Source organism: Balaenoptera ricei, chromosome 2 (assembly GCF_028023285.1).
Source record: "Balaenoptera ricei isolate mBalRic1 chromosome 2, mBalRic1.hap2, whole genome shotgun sequence".
Lineage (NCBI taxonomy): Eukaryota > Metazoa > Chordata > Mammalia > Artiodactyla > Balaenopteridae > Balaenoptera > Balaenoptera ricei.
This window is the reverse complement of record NC_082640.1, coordinates 173,033,892-173,051,957: the sequence shown is the minus strand read 5'-3', so window position 1 is coordinate 173,051,957 and position 18,066 is coordinate 173,033,892. Positions and strand designations below refer to the sequence as shown.

The 18,066-nt window shown below is 35.6% G+C and overlaps 1 protein-coding gene across 7 annotated transcripts in view; it reads left to right on the top strand.

Moving 5' to 3' along the window:
• EML5 (EMAP like 5) overlaps positions 1 to 18,066 on the top strand; it is a 168,314-nt gene that overhangs the window by 87,077 nt on the left and 63,171 nt on the right. For 6 of the 7 annotated variants that reach the window (XR_009500978.1, XM_059914793.1, XM_059914792.1 and 3 more), the window contains exons 15-21: positions 1,553 to 1,654; positions 3,053 to 3,146; positions 4,139 to 4,239; positions 8,814 to 9,016; positions 10,020 to 10,131; positions 11,227 to 11,354; positions 15,696 to 15,837. Coding sequence is in view for 6 of the 7 variants with exons in the window: in XM_059914793.1 (XP_059770776.1) it covers positions 1,553 to 1,654; positions 3,053 to 3,146; positions 4,139 to 4,239; positions 8,814 to 9,016; positions 10,020 to 10,131; positions 11,227 to 11,354; positions 15,696 to 15,837 (882 nt within the window). In the remaining variant the exon portion in view is untranslated. The remainder of the gene's footprint in view (positions 1 to 1,552; positions 1,655 to 3,052; positions 3,147 to 4,138; positions 4,240 to 8,813; positions 9,017 to 10,019; positions 10,132 to 11,226; positions 11,355 to 15,695; positions 15,838 to 18,066) is intronic. The other variant, XM_059914794.1, reaches the window with a different exon arrangement.

Below are 18,066 nucleotides of genomic sequence, written 5' to 3'. Positions count from 1 at the left end.
TAAAAACTGGTCATTTACTACCATAATTCTGGAATTTTAGGGAGTTTGGGCCAAATTAAACTAAAAGTCAGTATGCCCACAGGACATCCCTGGATACCCAATGACCTCTTCCTCTGCTAGGCTTTTAGCCTGAACTCTAACAGAAAGACAGATTAGGGGAATTCGCTGGTGGTCCAGTGGTTGGGACTCTGCGCTTCCACTGCAGGGGACCCGGGTTCGATCCCTGGTCGGGGAACTAAGATCCTGCAATCCATGAGGCACAGCCAAAGGAAAAAAAAAAACAGATTAACAAGAGAAAAACAAAAAGTTTATTAACGGGTGCAATTCATATCACCTGGGAGAAACCTACACCAAAAGTAACTCAAAATGGTGGTTTAGAACTCCAGCTTATATAGAAAACAGTAGATCTGTAGAGAAATGACAGGACAGAGGAAAGCAGTTAATAACTTAGTGAAATGTTGACTGATTGCAGTATTGTTTTTTGTTATGTCTTTATATAAAACCAATCTCAAAATTAACAGTAATTGGCAGCTATAATTAGTTATTTCAGGAGTTGCCTTCATAGGCAAAGTTATTATATCTCTTAATCTGTATAAAGAAAGTGATTACTTGGGGGCTTCCCTGGTGGCGCAGTGATGGAGAATCTGCCTGCCAATGCAGGGGACACGGGTTCGAGCCCTGGTCTGGGAAGATCCCACATGCCGCGGAGCAACTACGCCCGTGAGCCACAATTACTGAGCCTGCGCGTCTGGAGCCTGTGCTCCGCAACAAGAGAGGCCGCGATAGTGAGAGGCCCGCGCACCGCAATGAAGAGTGGCCCCCACTTGCCGCAACTAGAGAAAGCCCTCGCACAGAAACGAAGACCCAACACAGCCATAAATAAATAAAATAAATAAATAAATAAATAATTTTTTTTTTAAAAAGGAAGTGATTACTTGAGTCTAGAGGAATAATTAAGAATTAAGTCTTGTTAACCTGCTTGGTGCTTTAACCCCTCTGTATCTTGTTTACACCATTATCCTAGCCTAGAATATACTTGCTTGCTTCTGTTTTTATCTAAGACCTACACTTTTTGAAGGCCCGCGTCAAGTAGCATCTCTTCCATGAAGATTTTCTCTACAGCCTTTTCATCCCCATTAAGCATGTATTACCAGATGTTCTTATTTTAATGGAAAATATCTCGTTTTCCCAATGAGTTTGCAAAATTTGTCTAATTGTCTTAGTGCTCATTGTACCTAGCATAGTAACGCTGCCAATAATAGATGCTTGGTAAGCATTATCTTTATTGATGAAGTATAGGATGAGGTTTAGGAGCTACGTAGTTGTAGAACATTCCTAGAAACACTGAGCCTAGTCTCATTAGCTTTTCAACAAATGTAAGGGAAAAATGTTGATCACATATACAGTCTGCTTTATACTTTTTATTTGATAAATATTTATAGCAAATATGACAAAGGCTGTTAAATCTCCTGTTTTATTTCCTTTTATAGATATGAAAATAAACAATTTAATTGCATAAAATGACTTTTATAATTCTTTCTATTTTAGGTAGGTAGGGATCCCTCAGTTCACATATGGGACACAGAGACCATTAAACCATTGTCAATATTAAAGGGCTACCACCAATATGGTGTCTGTGCTGTTGATTTCTCAGGTAAGGCAGTTTTCTATCTCAGTAAGAATGATCAAAATGCAGAGGCAATACATAGCATTTTAGTCTAAATTAGTTTTGCCTAAACTTGTCATTTAATAGTGACCTTCACGATTTTTAATCAAATGTGCATACTGTTGTCCTAACCAATCAAGGCTCTGAAAGTGTGGGTTTGCTAGCTGGTTTATAATAATAACTTAATGAGTGTAATTTTAATACCCATTATTATAAAGATGTTTCTATTAAAATAAAAAATGTTTGTCTACATAACCTCTGAAACTGTCTCAGTTACCACTAGTGGTATGTATTTCCCACCTTGGGCAAACCCTGGTCTCATTTAATGTTTTGCAGCCACAGAGTAAACTTTGAAAATGTTTAGGGTGAAAGCTAAGAAAGAGGTGAGAACTGAAATATTTGTTGTATAACATTTCTATGAAGTGACAATTCCAATCTGTCTTATCAAAATAATTTCAGATCACGTTAACTCTTTGCTACATATATAAAAGTTTAACAACTACAGATCGATCTACAGTGAAAGCTGGGGTATGGATTGGGAAGAGTGGGGAAATACCATTAATAGAGAATTTTATATTAAGAAACAGTAAATTTGTGCTTTCTGCTGCTCTGACTGAAGTGATAGTGAATTGCTATAGTTTGTGGGGGGAAATGTATATACACATATTAATATCTGCCAAAGGTGAAGAAACTGAATGGTAAAGGAGTCAACAAGAAAAATACCACTGGTAGCGATAACAAACTAATTGAGGTTTGCAAAAAGTGTGGCAGAGTGGCAAATGTTTTATTATAGATTGCCTTTACAACCTATAAACATATGCACACCTGCCAGCATGACTGACTTAGCGCAATCTCTTGTCTAATAGTCATTACTTGTTGCTTGATGGTAGTAACAACTAGAATAATTGACCTTCACTACAGTCATATTAAACAGCAATATGTATTTGTAACCTATGTCTTTTGCATTTGATTCACTTTTTGTAATCCCTATGACTTCTTATATCACAGTAGAGTTCCTATGGTGAAATTCATTGGTGTATATCACTTCTTCCTTCCTTCTTTCTTAGTTTTCCCTTTCCTTCTCATCTTTTAAATATCTTTTTTCTACTTTTCTTATCTTCCTCCTTTCCCCTATCTTAAGCTGGTAGAAGATGAGGTAAGTGAAGTCAGAGGAAGAAGTCAGCAGATAGGTTTAGATGCATTGAGAAACTATTCTTCCCCCTCCTCATAAATTCTGCTTTTTGTTTCATAGCTGTATGTGTGCCTAACATTTAGCAATATTTTATAAAATTTTAAATATAGTGTTGTGGTATCAGAATATGTACTGAGTGTTTTTTATCTTCTGAATGTTAATGATCAGTCTGTCTCTGTGATTAATTTTCATAGCGGATGGGAAACGTTTGGCTTCAGTTGGAATAGATGATAGCCACACTGTTGTGCTGTGGGACTGGAAAAAAGGAGAGAAACTTTCGATAGCAAGGTAGGGAAAAAACTTGATATCACATTGGCAAAATACTGAAATTACCTTGGACTTAAAATTTTTTTTTTACTTATAACAGTTTTGAAATCAAGCAAATATAACTTTTTAAATTGTTGCCGTCTTTATTACCATTGAATAAATAGTATAATCGTGGTAAAAAGACAAATGATTTCATGATTCATTTGTAGGTTTATCCCTTGTGAACACACTTTTTAATGTAACTGTAATATGATATTCAAAGTAGTGATTATCAAAAATCTCCATTTATAGGTAGAGTGAATTCCACTGTAAGATAAGCTATTCTGTAGTCATTGAAAACATTATAAAATACTCATTTTATATATTTGAGTGAAAGGAGATACATACACACATGTATCACAAAGAAGTTATAGATTATTTTTATTTTCTCTGTTATAGTTTTCATTTTCTAAATTTTCTACAGTGAGCATTATTATTTCATAATAATAAAAAATATTAGCAATTGCTTTAAAGGAGGAAATAGTTAACAGTTTCAGAGACTTATTTTTTTAACTTCCTATTCCCTAAAGTGATACATAAAAGCACTTTTAAAATATAGATAAATGCTTTTTTCAGAGTATATAGACAGGACCCAAATAAAAGATAGTTTAAGAGGATTTTGTATTTGGAAAGACTATATTAAGCTGTAACAGAGTACTATAAAATTTTATTTTTCTTTAACTCATTCATGCCACAAATGGCATTCTCTATGTACAGTACTATAGTAGGTGCTATCCAAAAGAAGTTCAGTTCTCACTGTTCCTATCTTTTAAGATTCTGTTCAGAGAAGTTAATAAATTAAAATAATAACAAAATAACAAATGTACAAACGCATGATTATGTAGCCTAAACCTAAGAGACAAGTGGGCCAAGCATTTAGTAATGGAGTAATCAAGATAGGGTATGGATTAGGCAAAAGGTTATTACAGGAGAGATTTATCTTCAGAGTTAAAACATTTTGGTATTTATTTCAGAGGAAGTAAAGATAAGATTTTTGTTGTAAAGATGAACCCGTCCGTGCCTGATAAATTAATTACAGCTGGAATTAAACACATGAAATTTTGGCGTAGAGCAGGTAAGGAAGTGCTTCTTTTTTGCTACTTTGAAATTTAAGAAACTATTACTTTTTTTTTTTTAACGTCTTTATTGGAGTATAATTGCTTTACAATGGTGTGTTAATTTCTGCTTTATAACAAAGTGAATCAGCTATACATATACATATATCCCCATATCTCCTCCCTCTTGCGTCTCCCTCCCACCCTCCCTTTCCCACCCCTCTAGGTGGTCACAAAGCACCGAGCTGATCTCCCTGTGCTATGCGGCTGCTTCCCACTAGCTAGCTATTTTACATTTGGTAGAAACTATTACTTTTAAAAGCGATTTGGTTAAGTACAGTGTGGTATCCTAAATTGGATCCTGGAACAGAAGTTTCATTAGTTGAAAAATAGGTGAAATCTGAATGAATTCTAGAGTTCAGTTAATAGTAATATATCAAATATGTCGGTTTTTTAGTTTTGACAAGTAGTCTGTAGTATTGTAACATGTTAATGTTATGGGAAACTGGGCGGGCGAGCAGTATATGAGAACACTCTGTGTTACTTTGCATCTTTTATGAAAATCTAAAATTCTCAAAAGTGAAAAGTGTATTTTTTTAGAAGAATGATTCACAGTTGTCTTGATACATTTTAAACAAAGTTAAGATTCATTTTATCATTATTTATTGGCTGCATTGATATAGTATTCATATTTGCAAAAGAATTTAACTTATGAGATTAATCAAGTGATGTCCAGACTTCATTCTTCTGTTGAAGACATGTTTTTTAGTCTAAACTAAAAATGAGAAATTGTGTCAAAATTCTTTATGTGCTATAAAATGATATAGAAATGGAATGTTATATTACTTTAGTCATTTAGTAAATTAGTGACTGTAGAAGTTCATATTTTAAAATTAAAAAGTCTCTTTTCCAAATCAAATAGCATACTTATAAATTCCAGCAATTTGACAAAGTCTTAGTACACTTAAACCTTTCAGATAAAATACATAGCTATAGAGAGAAGTGAGACATAGGTTAGAAAAGAATAGGCTTAGTGAAGATATTTCCCAAATTGAATTAGCTTTCAAATTGTAAACTACATAGGACATGAGTCGATTTTCAGACTTCTTTTAATACTTTATCACAGACTCATCAGATCATAGTGTATATACATTTACAAAGTAAAAAGAAGTATCTTCACATTTGTAATTTTCATTCGCATTCATTTAAACGAAACTTTTGAGTATCTTAGTCACTTGGAATTGCAAATACCCAGCAAGTAATGCTATTATTGTGGTTTTGAAAAAAAAAAAAAAACTATAAGTTTGTCTGAAATAAGAGACTTAAAGAAAGTAAATAGCCTTAAAATGAAAAGATTTACAATTGAATAACTTTTTTCCTTGATTTTGATTTGTCATAAAGTAGACCTGAAACTGAACCATAAAAGAATAAATGTTAAGACTTTAGTGCATTTCAGCATTCCTCACTTTGAGATTCTGATCCAGAGTTCAGTAGTCAACTGGGAAATAAGTACCCACTTTATTAATCTGAATAAATGCCATCTGTCTACCCTCTAAATGCATAGCTTTATGTAAACTAAGTTAAAGATGACGTAGGACTAAGGCTGAAAGGGAGCTTTGTACCTCCTATCCCAGATACAGGCTTTGAGAATTGCAAGTTATGAATTATTAATCTCTAAGGAATTTGAACTCTATTCCATGGCTGGTATGACCTTGTACAATACAAACATGTTATGCTGTGTGTATCAGAAAACTCAAAAATGATTATCTAAACCAGAGGGGAAAAACTCTGTAAATGGCCAAATAGTAAATATTTTAGACTTTCCAGACACAGAGACAAAATCAAGAATATTATATAGGTACTCAGAGAACAAGAGAGAAAACTCCTGCCTTGCCGTACCCAGTTTGCACCCAGTTGCCGTTAACTGGAGACATTCCATCCAAGATCAGACTGCTGCAGTGAACAGGACTTGCAGGTTGGGCTCGGGGGAGACCATAGTCAGCCTCACTCTGCCCTAGCAACACACTGATCCTAGTGTGTCTTCTCCTCCTGAAGAGCCCTACCTTCTCAACTTGGGCAGATGGCCAGAGGCCAGGCAACTCCTGGACTGTGATTTCACTGCTGGGTGCCCAACAGTTGCCATAGCAAAGTCCTCAACTTGTGGATGGTGACCAGCTCGGGCCCTAGGCGGCTGCTACTTGGCAGCCAAAAGTCAGGGAGGCAGGCTCTGGGAGCAGAGAAGAGAACCGACATAGCCACTGCAGCTGTGCTCCAGTGGGCATTGAACAAAAACAGGTGATGGCAGGATTTGGCCTACAGCCCATAGTTCGCTGACCCTGCTCTGGATGGATAATCTGTGCTCTAGTGAAACCCAGTCCCCTCCACTTGTGCACTAGATCCCATCTCTCACCTATTCAAGGACATCATTCCAACTCTTCTTCCCTTTCTCTCTTGCATTATCAGTTTTCCCTCTCTACCAACTCTTTTCCTTCAGTATATAAATGTGGTGTTATTTCTCCATCTTAAGTAAGTAAAACCAAACAAAAACGCTCTTTGAGCTCTACCCTCCAGTTGCTAATCAATTTCTCTTCTTACCTATGCACTAAAACACATCCACACAGTTGTTTACACTTTAAATTTGTGAGTTATCTTCTCCTTCTTTTGAGAGAAGTCTAACCTGTTTTTTCCCCTTCACCACTTGACTTAACTGCCCTTCCAAGTGCACTAACAACTCTGGCTGATATGTTAAAAGACAGTCTTCTGAATACATTTGGAATATGACTCCTTTTCATCATCTTCTATGTTATCACCAGACCCATGTCACCCTTATCATTTGCCCAGATGATTGAAATAGCCTTCTAACTCTTTTCATCCTTGCCGCTATTCAAATTACCCTCAACCCAGAAATCACAATGAACCTGGTAATAAGTGATATGCCAAGTCTTGTCATTCCACCACCCAAATGTTTTTCATCTCATAAAGAGTAAAAGTTAAATCCTTACAATGGCCTGTAGTGCTGCCTTTGACCTCTCTGACCCCATCTCTCATTACTGCCTCCCTTACTTTCTTTGCTACTCCATACTGGCCTCCCTAGTTGTTCCTTGAAGATTCTTGTCACATTCCTGCCTTGGGGCCTTTGCGTTTGCTGATTGCTCTGTCTTGAACGCTCTTTTTGCATGGCTTGCTCTTGCTACCTCCTTCAGGTCTTCATGCAGATACCACCTTCTCAATGAGCCCTTTCTTAACCACTCTTCTTAAAATGGACCCCTCTCATTTCTTATCTCCCTTTTATGCTTACATTTTCTCCATAGCACCCGTCATCATCTAACATCCTGCACATTTTACTTATTTGTCATATTTATTGACTGTCTCTCACCAGGAAGCTCCATGAAAGCAGGGAATTTTGTTGTCTTGTCTGTTTTGTTCATAGCTCTGCCCCCATTGCCTTAAATAGTGTCTGGTATCTATATATATTTCTTGAATAAATGAATGAATGAATGAGTTCATTTGGAAAAATGGGCAAAAGATATCAATAGATAATGAATGACCAATAAAAATAGGAAAAGATGATAAAGCTCATGAATAATTGGAGAAATGCAAATTAAAACCACAATAAAATTCGGTTGATATTTCACATCCCCCAGTCTGATAATACCAAGTGTTCTGAAAGGTGGGAAACAACAGGAACTCCTTTCACTATTAATGGGAATATATGTTGGTGTATCGACTTTAGAGGACAGTTTGGTCACAGAGCTGATACCTCTCATCTACATGCTGTTCTTTTGCAAATACCCTATGACCATTCCTAGGCATTCCTAGAGAATCTCTTGCACTTTTATAGAAGAGGCCCTTGCAGGAGTGTTTAAAGCAGCATTGTTTTCAATAGCAAAATCTTGGAAGCAACTTTATTAAGTCCCCGTTAATAGGAAAATGTTGTATTTATATAATGGAATGCTATATAGTCGGGAAAATGAGTTTTCTAGGGGTACAAATCAACATGCATAAAACTCCACAACAAATTGTTGGTGAAAAAAGCAGGTTGCAAAAGAATACATATAGGATATGTATTTATAGAAAATTTTAAACATGAAAAATAATGACATGTTACCTAAGAATTCAAAAATAAGTAGTAAAATATGTATAAGGGAATGTGTGAGAATAATCAAGATCACATTCAGAATAGTAGCAGGTGAAGAAGGGAGATGGGATTGGCATATGTTTTGATTGTTTAGTAATTTTATGTAAGTTGATAATGGATATAGAAGAGCTTATTGTATTTTTTTTACTTTTTGTATTAAATATGTCATAATATAATTTTTAAAATATTAATCAAAAGACTGATTTAAACTAACTTAGTACATATTTTTGTTTATCCAAAAAGCTATGACCTGAAAGCAGCCATGGGTATGCCTGCCGTAGCCAAGCAAGGTGTTGCCCAAGTCACTGACTGAGAGACCTTTAGTTTTCTTTTTAACTCTCCTTACTGTTACATGTCTTTCTCTTTAAACAAGAACAACAGCAGAAGAGAAATTTTATTGCTTTGAATTTTATACGTTTTGAAAGTGGTACTTTCATAATGTTTTTTATGAACCAGGGGGAGGATTGATTGGAAGAAAAGGCTACGTAGGCACACTGGGGAAAAATGACACAATGATGTGTGCAGTATATGGATGGACTGAAGAGATGGCTTTTTCTGGAACATCCACAGGAGATGTGTGTATCTGGAGAGACATCTTTCTTGTAAAGACAGTTAAAGCACATGATGGACCAGTGTTCAGTATGCATGCATTGGAAAAAGTAAGTAACCTAATAAATTTTAAGTTAAACATAGTTTGATCATGGAGTGCAGAACATTTTCACAAGTACAGGGACACTACCTTTCTACTTAGCTGAGCTACCCAATAATAATATGTGAGCTAGAGTCTTCCTGACCGTATTTATTTCCTCTTTTCAAACTCCTGAACCCAGAGTGAAATAGGTCTGCTGTTATTAAAAAAAAAAAGTTTAACTTAGTATTTATTAATCGCTTACTATGAGTCAGAGATTGTTTAAGTACTTTATATGTTATCACCATATCCTGTGAGGTAGCTATCATTTTTTCTTCAATAAACTTATTTGTTTTATTTGTTTATTTTTAGCTGTGTTGGGTCTTCGTTGCTGCGCGCGGACTTTCTCTAGTTGTGGCGAGCGGGGGGCTACTCTTCGTTGCAGTGAGCAGGCTTCTTATTGTGGTGGCTTCTCTTGTTGCAGAGCACGGGCTCTAGGCGCGTGGGCTTCAGTAGTTGCAGCACGCAGGCTCAGTAGTTGTTGCTCACGGGCTCTGGAGCACAGGCTCAGTAGTTGTGGCACATGGGCTTAGTTGCTCCGCGGCATGTGGGATCTTCCCAGACCAGGGCTCAAACCCGTGTCGCCTGCATTGGCAGGCGGATTCTTAACCACTGAGCCACCAGGGAAGTCCCGTAGCTATTATTATCATCCCCTCTTTTTTTAAAGGATGAGATTATGAAGCCTCCAGGAGAAGGTGCTGAAAGTGGTAGAGCTACTTTATGGTTCCAAATTGCAAACTGTGTTTTTAAAGTCCTATTCTAAAAGTAGAATGTTTTGTGTCACTGTAAATATTTTTGCAAATTCCACGTTGATGTTTAAAAAAACATAATGGATTCTATGCTAATTTCTGTTTTTTACAAGCTGTAACTTTTGGCTATAAATATTCTTTCCTCTAGAGTTTTTCAATATAAAAGAAGGTTATTATTTTTTAAATATTTAGATCTTCATTAACTTAAAACTTTTACTTTTGTAGGGATTCGTAACTGGAGGGAAAGATGGGGTAGTAGCTCTTTGGGATGACTCCTTTGAAAGATGTCTCAAGACCTATGCTATAAAAAGAGCTGCTTTGGCCCCAGGATCTAAAGGTGATTTGAGATTTTGAGATATGTGGAAAAAAGATTAATTGCTTATTAACATGGTGGGCACTGAGGTGGAGCACCTGGGGTATATTTTTCCTTCTTTACTAGACTGGCATCAGAATTCACTAAGAGAAGCCGCTTAACTGGATGCCAGAATCATTGCTGTCCTTTCAAAATCTATTTTCAGTGATACACATAGTAAAATATAAACAAATACAAGATTATCAGTGTTAATTTTTAACATTTTTAATTTTTCAAAGAAAATCGCCATGTGAGTGTCACATTTACCACCAGTCAGGGAATTGTTTTCAAACTTGGCCTTTTGTTTCATCTTAGTGTTTTGTTGACCCTCCCTCTCTAGCCTTGCAGGCCCTTCTTCCTTTACCCTTTCTCATAGTGCGTTAAGGCACTACAGCGCTCTGTCTCTGACCTCCAGGCCTTCCTGTATGCTGTCACTTTTGCCTAGAATTTCCCCTTTCTCCTCCCTCCTGCTTCCTCCAGTTACCTGACCATATGCTTATTTTTCAGATCTCAAACACTGTTTCTTCTAGAATGATTCCTTACACTCCCATCCCCTCTCCCCCTCACAAAAGGTTAAATTCCCTTTTGTTCCGTTTTCAATATGCTCCTCACACAAGGTCTGTTTTCCTCTTTGTATGCTCTTTGAGGGCAGAAGCTTGGCTCTATCACGTTTACCAGTATATCTCTGAAGCCTGCCTAGGGTACAGTAAACATAAATGAATTAATCTTAAATCGAATTGAATTAAAATTACTAACCAGAATATTGTACATGCTCTAAGAGGGTCAGGAGGTGGATGAGGGGCAAATGTAAAAGGAAAAGAAACAGTTGTCAGACTGGTAGTAGGGGATCTGGAATAATATTGAATTATGGAATTGTAGTATATAAATGGTACTTACTTTTGAGATTAGTAAATTGAATGATTGGGGAAAATGTGGTACATTTATTAGAATACTTAAAATACAGGAGAAAACAACCGTGTAACGTGATTTGCATCGTCAAAATAGCATCATTGGCAGTATATACACCCTTGTATTATAGTAACTTCATACCTAGAAGAACATCTCTGTTTAACATTTTAGGTCTTCTCTTGGAAGATAACCCATCTATACGTGCCATATCATTAGGACATGGTCATCTTTTAGTTGGCACAAAGAATGGTGAAATACTAGAAGTGGATAAAAGTGGCCCAGTAACACTTCTGGTCCAGGTAATTTTAAATGTTAATATGCTTTCTTTTCCCTTTGTATACAGTTGATTCAATACATAAGAGCCAGAAGTTGGCAGTGGTGAAAAATAATGTTAAATTATTTAGGGAAATATTTGTTAATGTTAATATTTACAAAAACATAAATTTAATCATAGTTAAATGAGTAGTATCTGTAAATAATATGCGCATTATCATATAGAATAATTGCCAGTATTTTCAGTAATTTCTTATTGCAAAGCAAGAAACCAGTAGAAAGAAAAGCCAGTTGTAATTAATTTAACACAGTCCATTTATTTCATATTTAATTTTATTTCTTTGAAGTACATTTGTTGAACCTAAGGCAGTTGTTTTTCTATGAAACTCTTCAGTTTAGTTCATTCTTTCTAAGTTTCTAACTTAGAAAGGTAAAAAATGAATGTATGCTAAAATTTTACTGCTGAAAACATTTATCCATGAAAATATGTTAGTGATTTTGAAAATCCAGAAGTACAGACTTTGTGTGGTAGAAATATAACATGAAACAGCAGGATTAGCTAATCCTTAACATTTCCGTCAAGAATGCTGTATTAATTTTTCAGGTTTACATTTCCTATGTATATTATGGTTTTTGATACTATAAAACACAGCAGGTGAGGTAGTGTTTACTCTAATGAAAAATTGTCCTCATGCAACTCTGTATAGTAACACATTTTGGGTTTGCCTTTTACCCTGAAAAAGAATTATGTTCTTTCTTAATACAGACTGATTTCTTCACCAGCCCCCACTTCACTCCTGTTAAGACACCAAAGAGTACATGTAGATGAGAACACTGCACATGCTTTAAGGTTAACATAATACCCTGATGTAACAAGGAGAATTTGTAAGCAAATAACAAAACATTTTATATTAAATTAACTGTCAAACTTTCATGTCTTACTCTTTAATTTCAGTCACATGATATTCCTTTAAAGTAAAAAGATGTTAGAGTCATGGTGTTTAACGTATTTATGATCTCTTGGAAAATATAAACACAAATACACTTTTACAGATGAATCCATAGATGGACCTATTCAAAAATATATTTCATAATTGTAGGAAAAGATTTTTAGAAGTCCTAAATAACATTATTTTTTTAATATTTATTATAAAGTTTAAGATTTCAAATATCTACTGTCTCCTAAATGTCAGGAACATGACAGGATACCAGGTCTCACCATTACTGTCCAATATTGTATGTGAGGTCTTAGCCAGTCCAGTAAAACAAAACAAAACAATTAAAGGTGTACATGTTGGAAGCAAATGGATGACACTGGATGGATATCAGTATTTGCGGATATTATAAACCTATGCCTTGAATATTCAAGAGAATAAACTGAAAAATTATTAGAACTAATTAAGGAGTCCTACAAATTGCATATATGCAAAGTCAACATGTAAAAGTCAGTAGTATTTCTACATATCAGCAATGACCAGCTAACACATATGACATAAAATGGTACTCACAAAGAAAACTATATAGTAACCAGAAATAAAGATGCCTAAAAATATGCAAGACGTGTATTAAGAAAACTGTAAAATTTTACTAAAGGCATAAAAGATGTAAATAAATTCTGTATGATCATAATCCATATCCTAATGAGATTTTTCACAAATTCTGGAAAGATTTTGTTTAATCATCTAGAAGAAAAGCTATTCAAAAATAGTCAAGAAATTTTTGAGAAGCTCTCTGTGCTAGAAATAAAGATAATATAAAACTATAGTAATTAAAAGTGTGGGAATGTATGTACACAGTAGAAGTGCATTCATGTATATACCAAAAAAAAACCACGTACAACAATGTTTGTAGCAGCAGTATTCTGTGAATCAGTTTGGGGACTGGCGCCTCTTAACAATATTAAATCTTCTGATCCATGAACGTGGGTCTCTCCATTTATTTAGATCTTCTTTAACTTTTTTCAACAATGTTTTATAGTTTTCAGTGTACATGTCTTGTAGTTATTTTGTTAAAATAACTTACCTCATATATTACTTCTAATAGTTTTTTGGTGATTTTTTTAGGATTTTCTGTATACTGTAAGAGATTATGTCATCTGCAAACAAAGATAGTTTTACTTCTCCCTTTACAATCTGGATGCCTTTTATTTCCTTTTGTTACCTAATTATGCTGCCTGGAACTGCCAGTACTATGTTGAACACAAGTAATGAGAGTAAACATCCTTGTCTTGTTTCTAATTTTAGGGAGAAGGCATCCAGTCTTTTACCATTAAGTATAATGTTAACTGTGGATTTTTCATCTTTGCCCTTTATCAGGTTGAGGAATTACTCTTTTATCCCTAGTTTGTTGCTTATTTTTATCGTAAAAGATTGTGTCACATATATATGGAATCTAAAAAAAAAAAATGGTTCTGAAGAACCTAGGGACAGGACAGGAGTAAAGAGGCAGACATGGAGAATGGACTTGAGGACACGGGGACAGGGAACGGTAAGCTGGGACGAAGTGAGAGAGTGGCATGGACATATATACACTACCAAATGTAAAATAGATAGCTAGTGGGAAGCAGCCGCATAGCACAGGGAGATCAGCTCGGTGCTTTGTGTCCACCTAGAGGGGTGGGATAAGGAGGGTGGGAGGGAGACGCAAGAGGGAGGAGATATGGGGATATATGTATATGTATAGCTGATTCACTTTGTTATACAGCAGCAACTAACACAACAATGTAAAGCAATTATATACTCCAGTAAAGACGTTAAAAAAAAAAAAGATTGTGTCATTTGTCAACAGCAATTAGTATATTGCATTGATTGATTTTTGGATTTTAAAGCAACCTTTCATTCCTGGGATTAATCCCACTAGGTCATGGTATATAATTCTTTTTATATGTTGTTGGAATCAGTTTGCTAGTATTTTGTTGAGGATTTTAGCATCCATATTTATAAGGGATATTGGTCTGTAGTTTTTTGTGGTGTCTGTCTGGTTTTGGTATCAGGATAATATTGGCTCCATAAAATGATTTAGGAAGTATTCTGTCCTCTTTGATGGCCTCTTTCCCTAACCACATCCAGCTGTTAAACTCTATTAATTGCTCACTGATTACTCTATTGTTTTCAACATTTTCCTGGAGAATAAAGTCCTTCACAGGCTAAACCAATCAAATTCAGGCTTCTTAAAAGGGACAGTTCCCTAGGTTACTGTTTGAGATTAGTCCTGAAGTTAAGCAGTCTCTTCCCATTGTCTATGAGATTTTCCTGTTTTTCCTAGACAGACTAGCTGGCCTTCATTTTAGCCATGTCCAGTGAGTCTGTCAGTTGCCTCCCAATTAACTTTCATCACAACCTCCATTGTTTTCAAGAGCATCTTTAGGCTTCAACTTTTCCACATTGTAGTAAATGAAGTCAGTTGCTTTGAGAAGAGGCTAGGAGCTGTTTTATGGCTTGCTTCTCTCTCTCTCTGGGAAAAATTTCTGATCCAGGTCTCTGTAGTTGAGGGTGAAAACAGTGGAATGCTTCCTTTTTCTGAGTGTCCCTTGCTTTACATCTCAGTGCTCAGTTGGTGGGGAGGGAGCAAGTAGCCTCAGGTCTTCTTGAGTTGACATTGAGGCCCCAGTATTCTTACTGGCCACTGCACCTAAGATAGAGCCTCCATCTCAGAATAGGGGGTGGATAGAAGGAGGGAGCTCCCACCTCTCAGCAGCAATCACCAAGAATTTAGCCTCAATAGCAGGTAGCTGGGGGCAGGATGAGACATGCTGACCCCTGCCCCTTCTGGGAAGAAAGCTCCCCTAGTGGCTGGGGAGAGAGACAGCCCTTGTTCTTGGTTACATCAATCTGGTATGGAGTTTTCATGTCAGTGAGTGGGGAAGAGGGAGAAAAGGGGTGTCTCGGTTCAAATACAGCAAACTCACTGTTCTTACTGAATTTTAGCAGATTTTCTTGAGTAAATGTTTCTTAATTTGTTCTATTTCCTTGAAACCATTTCCAGAGACTTAATTTTTTTAAAATAATTTCTACCAGTTTCACTGGTGCACAGGTCTGCAGTACTCCCGTGCTCTGTCATGCAGGAAGTCCCTCCTGTATGGCAATTATTAGCATTCCAGGGCAGCCAATTCCTATTTTCTCCACATGAAATGTTGTAGGATTTTGAAGCTAATTTCAGTAGTAACTTGATTATATTGTAACTGTGGAGATAAAATTGTTACGAAGGTATTTTAAGGTATATTCCAAAGATAAAGAGAAAAGTTTTATTAGATTTATCTATTATTCATTATCCTATCATTATTATATATTATTGAATGTTGTCTTTAGTTTTCTTCTAAATACAAGTATCTTTAGGTTAAATTGATCTTAACTATGTTTTATTTACAGGGACACATGGAAGGAGAGGTGTGGGGTTTGGCTACACATCCTTATCTGCCCATCTGTGCTACTGTAAGTGATGATAAGACCTTAAGAATATGGGATCTCTCTCCTAGTCATTGTATGCTGGCTGTCCGGAAACTTAAAAAGGGTACGTGCCTCTCAGACTTGAGCATAGATCAAATTGTCACAATTATTTAACCCTCACAAATGTAAGAAAGCAATAGTAAATATATAAAAAAAGACTTAAAATATTTAGTCTATGTCTACTTGCTCATGATAGTATATGAAGAAAATTAATTATACCCGGTCTTTGCTTTATGGGACCTACTATGATCATGCCTACCCTGAGTCAGTTTTTAATATCATTTTGGAAAAAAGAATATAGGATAAAAACAGAAGCTAAGTTTTCTACCCTTTATGACTATGGATTATGTATAATTCAGAATCAGAAACCAGGAAGGCCTTAACTTAAAAAGGGGTAGCAGAGTTGAGAGAAGGATATTTTAGGATGAAACAGAACTGAGCACATTTCTAGGAGGTAAATGAGGCTACCCTATCAATATAGAGCGACAAGAGCTTCAGTTGTTGGAACAAGACTGTTACTATTAACTTAGGCCAGATGAGGATATACAAATAGCTTCAAATTTCTTAGTAAGTGGTAGGGAATATTATTTTATAGCATGAGGATATTGTAGGAGGAGCTCTGGCTGAAAAAGTTGGGAATTGTGACTGAAAGAAATGTGATAGCTTAAGCAGATGAAAGTAAGAATTGCTAGCAATGTAAAGACCAAGTTGAAGTTAGGTAACATGTTATAATTCAATCAGTTGATTTATTTTTGCTTCCTTTTATTGACTTAAAAGTCAATAGAAGTCTGTTCTCTTTTTCTAGGGCTGTTGTTAAATATTTACCGTGTATGCTTAACTAAAACCCTGGAGTTAATCACAAGCTCCAGAACTCTAGAGCCCTAGTCACTGTCCTTCCCTTTTTTTTCTTTTTCTTTTTTTTTTTTTTTGAGTTATTGATGTTCAGCATTTTCATTCTCTGGGGGGGTGTGTGTGTGTGTGTGTTGTACTCCTTTGTTTTTTTCTGAAAAACTGGAGAGAATTACCAGTGGTTTTGTACATGAGCTTTCGGTGTGAAGGGTTATGGTAAGATTTCAAAACCACAGTCACACCTCTTTGTGCACAGAAAACCACTGTGTCAAAAAATTCTTTCCTACCCAAGTCCATTGGAAGTCCTGACCAGTCAGATTTGGAACACACTTGTTTTTATTACCTATCAGATTTTCTTTCTTTTTTTAAATTGAAATATAATTGACATAGAACTTTACATTAGTTTCAGGTGCACAACATATTGATCCAATATTTGTAAATACTGTGAAATGATCACCATAATAACATCACTACACATACTTACAAATTTTTTTTTACTGTGAGAAGAACTTTTAAGATCTACTCTCTCAGCAGCTTCCAGGTATGCAATACTGTATTACTAACTGTAGTCACCATGCTGTACATTATATGTCTATGACTTCTTTACTTTATAGCTGGAAGTTTGTATCTCTTGACCCCCTTCACCCATTTGCCCACTCCCACCACTGGCAACCACCAGTCTGTTCTCTGTATCTTTGAGCTTTTTTTTTTTAGATTCCATATATAAGTGGGATATAGTATTTCTCTTTCTCTGTTTGATTTATTTCACTTAACATAATGCCCTCAATGCCCATCCATGTTGTTGCAAATGGCAAGAGTTTATTCTTTTTTATGGCTGAGTAATCTTACAGTGTGTATGTATGCATATATATGTATATACATACAGACATATCTATACCACATTTTCTTTATCCATTCATCCATTCGTGGACACGTGGGTTGTTTCCATATCTTGGCTATTGTAAATAATGCTGCAGTGAACATGCGGGTTGATATACCTTTTGACTTAGTGTTTTTGTTTTCTTCGGATAAATACCCAGGAGTGTAATTTTTTGAGGATCTCTGTTTTTTTAAACCTCCCTTCAATTGGACATTATTATTGTTTCATGCAGTCAGTGTTTACTTAGATTTATCTATGCTTATGCATTTCTTTGTTCACCTTTTCTTCTTGTATCTCAAACTTTTTCTTTTGTCATTTTCTTCTAAAATACAGTTTTAGAATATCCATAGTAAGGACTTGTTAGAAATTCTCTCATCTTCCTCTGGATGAACCAGTGGCATATAAGAATAGGAAAGTGGGAGTGGTCTGTTTTGGCAGCAGAAATATTTTATCACTGACATTGCAATTCTTTAAAAGCAAAAAAATTTTTATTCAGTTTTATTATTGTTGTTTTAAAATTTTTGATTGGCAATATATTGCCCCTCAGGGGGAACTGTTTCCACT